This window comes from Chanodichthys erythropterus, chromosome 3, assembly GCF_024489055.1.
Source record: "Chanodichthys erythropterus isolate Z2021 chromosome 3, ASM2448905v1, whole genome shotgun sequence".
Classification (NCBI taxonomy): domain Eukaryota; kingdom Metazoa; phylum Chordata; class Actinopteri; order Cypriniformes; family Xenocyprididae; genus Chanodichthys; species Chanodichthys erythropterus.
Window position 1 is genome coordinate 58,568,655 of NC_090223.1, and position 8,421 is coordinate 58,577,075.

General features: G+C 37.8%; 1 protein-coding gene across 1 annotated transcript; it reads right to left on the reverse strand.

Moving 5' to 3' along the window:
• Positions 1-560: 560 nt before the first annotated feature.
• Positions 561-7,776, reverse strand: LOC137006733 (polyglutamylase complex subunit TTLL1-like). The gene is made up of 10 exons (XM_067367750.1): positions 7,654-7,776; positions 6,993-7,124; positions 6,690-6,898; positions 4,922-5,102; positions 4,714-4,851; positions 4,541-4,649; positions 2,875-3,018; positions 2,687-2,773; positions 2,436-2,599; positions 561-2,352 (listed from the first exon to the last, which is right to left on the reverse strand). Exons 2-10 carry the CDS (start codon positions 7,103-7,105, stop codon positions 2,229-2,231), a joined length of 1,269 nt encoding a protein of 422 aa, XP_067223851.1. The 5' UTR covers positions 7,106-7,124; positions 7,654-7,776; the 3' UTR covers positions 561-2,228.
• Between the last annotated feature and the right edge of the window lie 645 nt (positions 7,777-8,421).

Here is an 8,421-nt window from a genome sequence, read left to right on the forward strand (position 1 = left end):
AACACAAAATACAAGCACTGACATTTAATGATTTTTTTATTATAATTTTTTTCATTTAATGTTTTTAATGATTTGTAAATTATATTGAAAACATTACACTGTTGTGAAGATATTTGCAATTGTTTTGTAAAAGGTGATTATGTTTGGAACTAGATCTCATTGCTTTGCTCTATTTTGTCCAGCAGGTGTCGCCAGCGTGTTGTGTTTCGAACGCTTCGAAACAATGAATCATTTTGTGAACAATTGGTTCAAATCTTCGTTTCTCCCGTCATCACTACCCTCTGCGCACAAGCCCTGCTCTCATATATAACATTACTAAATTCAGAAGCGCATACTAACATTACTTTTGCTATTTTTATCTTTCTGTAGTAGAAATAGTACATTCATCAGCAAAATGAACAAATAAAGATTATATTTTTATATTGATTTAATTAAATTATTCATAAGGTTGTTGCCCTTTCTAACACACACACACACACACACACAGGAAAAAAAAAGAAAGAAAAATACTAAAAATATTAATTTTTCAAGTATATAAAACATTATCCTTCTTATATCACAGTATACATTTATGAGACTCCAGTGAATATTTCTGTGGTTTAGAGTAAACAGTCAAACCCAGTAACGAGGCATGTTGTCACAATGAGAATCCGTCATCGAACAGCGTATTAAAGTCTTTTCGGCAGAAACTAAACAGAAATACACAAAATATTTTGTTAAATAGAAAAAAAGACTGTTCAAATAAGTTTATTTTGTTCAACAAGGCTGCATTTATTTGATTGTAAATGCAGTAAAATTGTGATATATTCACTATATATATTATACACTATATTTAATATACATTGACATTTAACTGTTTATTATGTGAATATATAGTAAAGTGTAATTTATTCCTGTGATCATTTTCAGCATCATTACTCCAGTCTACAGTCACATGATCCTTCAGAAATCATTCTGATATGATGATTTGATGCTCAAGAAACATTTATGATTACTATCAATGTTGAAAACAGTTCATATATTTGTGGAAACTGTGATAGATTTTATTTTCAGCAGTCTTTAACCCCTTAACTGTCACCGTCCCACAGGTGGGACGTTTGCCATTTTATATTTCAAACAGTAATATTCTATAGTAAACCTAAACGAATCTTGACAAACTATATATCATTTGAAAGCTTAGAATCTCTAGTTTACATATTTGGTGACTGATTTCCAAAATAAATTACATAGGAGCAGTAATTTATCAATTTGCAACAAGCATATTTTCATACTCATAAGGCATGTTCAGACCTTTATTTTGAAATTGCAATGAACATGAAAAATCATTAAAGATTGGTTGAAACATGTTTGTTTTCATGCCAAGAGTTCAAAAGATAACATCCATTCAATTTTTTGAGAAAAAAAGGTCTGAAAATGTTTTTAATAGGAAAAAAAATACGTTTATGATTGTGGCGCCGATCTAACCTAGGCCTACATACATGTTATTTTTATGTTTATTAGAGGCTGAATTCATATTCAAATTCTGCCAAAATTCCCATACTACTTCTATATAGGATATTTACTTCATAAATTGTATGAAAATAATGGAAATATATGGTTCAGATCACTCAAACCATATATGGAAATGGAGGCGCCTTTATATGGTCAGTAATGGAGCTTGGTTGTCATCTAGTGAAAAAGTGTGGTACTGCGCCCAAACAAAATCTTACTGAAAGCTCATTTTTTGAGATATCAACCTGAAATTTGGAACACAACTTGTTCAGATTTTTGGCTTTGATTTCCTTGCAGCTTTAGAGTAAAACTTGTTTTGTAAAATATATATTTTTTTGTAAAATATAAAATATTATATTTTTACATTTTACATTTTCATAAACATAAACTTCTATAACTTTTTTTCAGTTTCACTTACATACGTTTTTTCACATCTACAATAATCTGCCAAATTTCATCTTTAAAACAAGACCAGCCTTTTGTCTATACTCCAACGTATGCTTGAATTACAACCATTTAAGTTTGGATAGTGCATTTTCTTGTCTAAAAAAAAAAGTGGGGGTGACAGTTAAGGGGTTAATGAACAGAAGCACAAAATAACAGCATTAATTTGAAACAGAAATCTTCAGTATCATTATAAATGTCTGTACTGTCACATTAATTCAATAATGACGAATAAATAAAAGCATTAATGTCTTTCAGAGCACAGCTCCAGTGAAGGCCTCATGCAGACAGCGTCACTTCCAGGTGGCGGGGAACGGTGGGCGCACGCTGCTGGACCTACTGCCCTTTGACCCCAGCGACTGCCCCGAACGGCTCCTGAGGTCGGCGCTCTCGCTCAGAGCCTGCTCCTCGTCGTATCTGTGAGACGGAGAGAGAGAGACTGATATAGAGGAGCTGCTCATGGGACGAGACGTCACACGGAGGCATCTGCACTCACTCACAGCACTTGATAGTGTCCCAGAGCCTCTTTGGGCAGGCTGCGGTTCCATCGGCAGTCGGGGATCTCTCCATTGGGCGTGACGATGTTCAGCGTGTCGTTGATCAGGTTGTACTTCAGGATGCGGTCGTTGGCCGTGCTGGAGGTGAGCGATGGAGACGCGTTCACCTGAAAGAGACGCACACTGGTCACTCGCTGAAATAACGAGCGATAGAAACATAGAAGACTTTTCAAACCCCAGAGATGTCATGTGACCTCGATCAGCCACGGCTTGAGCCTGTCGTCGATGATGATGTCATAGCCATAACACTCAAAGCAGTGCTTGTCGTTGTTCATGACAGGCTGCAGACGGGAAGAAGAACACATTATTATGAGTGTGAGCTTCAGCTCAACATGTGTTCATGCTTCATCAGAACAATCGCTCCCTCATGATCTGGACTCACAGCCACGGCTTTGAGCGACTGCACCATGATCCAGTGGATCTGGTCAAACAGGTGGTTGGTGACGTCCCGTCCTCGAGTGCTCTCCAGATAGAGCCGCAGGTTACTGACCGTCCACTTCCCGCCGTGAACGTGATTGTAGTCGTCCTGCGCTCAAATATATGGGAATTAAGGGGAATATATGCACACCCCCTGCATGCACTGTGCATTCCCCCAGTCATACTGTCAAACAGAACTACAATTTAAAATGATGGTTTTCGATTTTGATAGACTTAAAAATATAATTTATTCCTGATCATTTTCAGCATCATTTCTCCAGTTTTCAGTGTCACATGATCCTTCAGAAATCATTCTGATATGATGATTTGATGCTGAATATTTTTATAACCTGTGATCATTTTTTTTCAGGATTCTTTGATGAATAAAAATTTAAAGAACAGCATTTATTTCAAATATAAATCTTTTCTAACATTATACACTACTTTTCAAAATTTTGGGGTGAGTAATTTTTTTTCTTTCTTTTTTGAAAGAAATTAAAACTTTTATTCAGCAAGGATGTGTGAAATTTTTAACGTGATAGTAAAGATTTATATTGTTAGAAAAGATTTCTATTTTGAATAAATTCTGTTCTTTTTAACTTTTTATTAATCAGTGAATCCTGAAAATAGTATCACAGGTTCCAAAAAAATATTCAGCAGCACAACTGTTTCCAACATTGATAATAACTGAGTATCAAATCAGCATATTAGAATGATTTTTGAAGGATCATGTGACACTGAAATAAATAAATGCTGCAATAAAAATTTATTTTACATATTAAAAAAATTAGAATTAATTGAATGCAAAAAATAAATAACATATTTCATGTTATGACCAAACAAAATGTTTATATTTGTTTTTATATTATATTTTATATAAATATTATACATTTATAAAAAAATTACAAAAACTTCCAATTATTTCCAATAAATTTCTGTTAAGTTTCCAAACTGGAATATTTCCAAAATTCCCCAGGTTAAGTTCCCGTGGAAAGTTTCCGCCCCTTTGTAACCCCAGTCAGGAAATATCGCTCTCTATCAGCAGGTATCAATAGTCTATATTCGTCAATCAAAGAGGGAAAGCTGTGTTGACTTCTCTGCTCGCTTTCATTACTTTCACGTTTATTCCCGTGCTCTGATTTGTTCGGTAAGATGAACAGCCAATCAGAGATCTCTCTCACTGACAGACACAATTCAACATGCTCAATTGGCCAAAATACCAACAGTTCGTTCATCTTCTGAACACAAATTAAGATATTTTTGATGATTTTTTTTAAAATAGCGACTTTTCGACAATATCTAGTGATGGGAGTTTTCAAAACGCTACTTCGAATCTTTTGTTTCAAATCAGTGATTCAGATCGCGTTTCAAACTGCCAAGCTGAAAAGATTTGAAGTAAATCTTGGGATTTAAGAATCAATGTCGGTTCGTAAAAATGAGAATCCATTAAAATCGAGAAAGCGATATTTTTTACCCAGCCCTATAAAGTGTGCCAAAACAACAAAATAAGGACATTATTTCACAGTATCTAGTGATGAGCGATTTCAAACTTCATGAAGCTTTACGAATCTTTTGTTTGAATCAGTGTTTGTGCAGCACTCAGACTCTAGCTGTGGGTGCGAGCGACTCACGCCGTGTTTCTGGATGGCCACGTTGGTGAGATGCACGAACATGTTGTCCAGCTCACTGGTGCTGGGCGTGTATTTGACCGTGCAGAAGCGGCAGAAGCCCAGTTTGTACCTGAAACACAGAGCGGTCAGTGCAGACGGAGCGATGCGGTGGCGTGCTGCGGTCACATACTCACATGTAGCACTTGAGCGGCCTGTAGCTGGTCACCAGCACATACAGACGCAGGTCGAACTTCTTCCCGCCAATCAGCAGAGGGTTGTCGATGTACAGAGAGATGACGTACGCCTCCTTCCCGCTGTTCGCTGCCACGAACCTGTCAAACGGCAGCAGTTCAGACTGAAATCCAGCTATTTAATGTGTTTGACTGAAGATGAGGGTCTTACGTTGACGTGCGGCTGTCGCGGGACCACTTCTTGATCTGAGAGAGCTTGTTGATGAGGAAGATGCCTTTTCCCTGCGCCTTCCCGCACGGCTTCATGATCCACGTGCTGGACGGGCTCTTCCTGAACTCCTCCACGAACAGGTTGTAGTCGGCCGGCAGCATGAACGTCACCGGCACAAAATCTATGGTCAGAGTCATGGTGCGTTCACACCAGATATGAATGAAGCTTTAAAGGAACACTCCATTTTTTTTTTAAAATAGGCTCCTTTTCCAACTCCCCTAGAGTTAAACAGTTGAGTTTTACCGTTTTCAAATCCATTCAGCCGATCTCCAGGTCTGGCGGTACCACTTTTAGCATAGCTTAGCATAGTCCATTGAATCTGATTAGACCATTAGCATCTGCGTAATATCATTGCTCCTGCTGAACCAAAAGTACGACAGCAAAGTTTCTTGATTATTACGCCGGAATGAGAGTATAGTTTCTAGCCATATCGGCCTAGAAAATCACAACTTTTCATTTTTCTTAGGACATGATTTAACTACAGAAGTGTCAAGTTTTTAATAGGAAAAATATCAAAACTCTTTGGTCATTTTTGAGCGAGATGCTAACGGTCTAATCAGATTCAATGAACTATACTAAGCTATGCTAAAAGTGGTACCACCAGACCCAGAGATTTAGAAAACGGTAAAACTCAACTGCTTAACTCTAGGGGAGTACATCCTGAGGCGCGAATTGAGCGTTTCAAGCGTTTGACAGCATAACGTGTGATTTGCGCAAGCTGAAAAAGAGCTTGCTCCAGTAGTTACATGATTTTAACGTAGTGAGCAGATGCAGAAAACCGAAACAACAATGGAGGACAAAATCATCCCTGTACTTTTCATACTTTTATAGAAGCAGGAATAAAAAGGATCTTGCTTGGAAGAAAGTGAGCGACAATCTGGTAAGTTGTGAAAAACGGTCTTTACTCAGTTTGAGCTATGTATATATTAGAGCTGTCAATGTTAACGTACGCGTTAATGTACGCGATTAATTCAAAATCCTTAAAGCGTTAAAAATTTTTAACGCAAATTTAATGCAAAAACATTATGGAAGCATGTGAAATTGTGTCATAACGTAATTTACATCACGCAGTTAGATGATCTTTAAGTCCATGTTGATTATATCAGAGTTGGCAGAGAGAATTACTCATTCCAATGTCTGTTTCGCTTTAAAACACGAACTCTGTCATATTCTGTGATTTTATCTGAAGAGCGCGAGTCCTCCTGCATCGCTGTTCCTGTCTGAACAGAACATGGAAACATCCCATCGCTGTATGGCCAGATGATATGAAAACTATGTTTCTTGGCTGGATAAAGCAAACCAGCATCTCGCTATAAAAGTTTTGATGGATGAGGATTGCAATCACAGTAAAGATGATTGTTGTGACAATAAATCTACATAAATGCATGAACTATATTAAATCATATCATTTGGTTATTTGGTGTCCTTTTTTGGAAAGACATCTAAAATTACCTTGAAAAATGCTGAAAAACAGTTTTGTGAAAATCACACTTCAATCTGATGGTTTACTTTGCTGGATATAGGCGATGGTGGCAAAATAGACGTGTTAAACAAGATAAAAAGTGTATTCTTAAATTCACGATAAGTGTGTGCGATTAAAAAATGTATCTATTGACAGCCCTAATATATATGCATTTTGAGACTACAAGCGAGACTATGAGCGACCCACATGTGAGCGAGAGAGGAAGAAAGCAGCTGCTGGTTTTACCCAGGTAGAGGTATTTCCCGCTCTCATCCTTCTCGGCTAAGGGACTGGCCTCCTTCTCCAGGTCTTTGCGGTAGCGCTTGATGTTCTTGATCATCAGGTCCTTCCTAGTCAGCTCGTAGTGGTTGGGGAAGTGGTTGACCATCTGGTCGTCGGTCAGCCGGTAGCCGGTGTCCACACTGAACACGCTGCGGATGGTCTGGACGCTCATCCTGCAGACGACATGAAGTGATCTGATCAAATCAGTGTTTCAGGATCTAGTTCAGCTGTGTCAGTGTGAACGGATCAAATGAATCGAGCTCTTGCCAATAGAAGTTCCAGTCGTCGCTGTCCGTCACCTGGATCCATCCTCTCTTCTCAAAGTTATTGATCAGCACCGACTTCTCGATGTCCGTCACCCACTTCACCTTCCCAGCCATCACACACACACACACACACCTGAGAAACACACACACTTCCGTCTCAGAGACGCCGAACCACGACAACATTGATGAAACAGGAGCAGCAGGTCCATCACTGTGGGATTATTGATTGTGTTCCACTGATTTCACAATATTTTCTGACTTTAAATAAGTTCAAAATACAACTGTTCAGCGTTATTTCATGGAAATAATGTAACAGATGCAACTTTTGCTCTAAAATGTACTAGTAGGGCCTAAATGTTAAAAATAACACAAACTGAGATTAATAAATGCTGTAGAAGTGTTCTTAGTTCATGTTAACTAATGAAACATTATTGTGAAGTCATATTACACACACCTTATTATTACACAGTTTGTCATTAACACAAGCTAACACACACTGAATCATGTGTCACATTGTCATTCAGTGAAGTGTGTGATAATCCAGCAGATGTTAATGTGATTTCTGTGTTTTATTGAACACGGATGATCTGGACTACAGGTTCATTATAAAACTGACAGACTACAGATCATGTGATCAATAAAACACGGCGGATTGGACTCACAATCACAGCTGTCAATCCGCGCAGCGATCAGTTCATGCAGTTAATGCTGAATGAGCTTTTGTTCAGAAGATGAGCATCACAACAGCAGCAGCAGCCCATAGCAACGGAGCTTCACTCCTTCTTCTTTGGTGTTTATTGGCAACCTAACATAATGGTGCATTACCGCCACCGACTGGAATGGAGTATGGATCAAGATACTTGCTTGCATATAGAATAAGATAGGACTAAGTGCAGAACCACACGGCATGACGACAGCGCCAGACTTCGTAGGCACTGCTCCATTTAGAGCTTTTTAAAGTTTAAAATCATGTTAATGTCAAATATTGTATTAAAACGATATAACTGAAATTAGATATAGATAGATAGATAGATAGATAGATAGATAGATAGATAGATAGATAGATAGATAGATAGATAGATAGATAGATAGATAGATATACTCGCATTGTGTTAACAGCTTAACCCATTTGTGCCCATTTTTTTCTGAATGGTTTCATGCATATAGTAAAAGTGTCCTATGTGAACATGTTCTGCATTTGTTTTCCGCAGGTTTTTGTTTTTTTTTCTTAAAAAAGGTATTTGAATGTGCGGCAACTGTAATTGCCTGTGGGCCAATATGTTGTATGCACCCCTCAATGTAAAATTTGAATAGGAGGAGAAAATGTATGCATCTAACTCAAAATAACTGCTTTCAACAGATCAGCAGATCAGTCAAAGTCAAAGAACATTCTATGTGAATACAAAAAAGCTGCATTTAGCTTATAATCT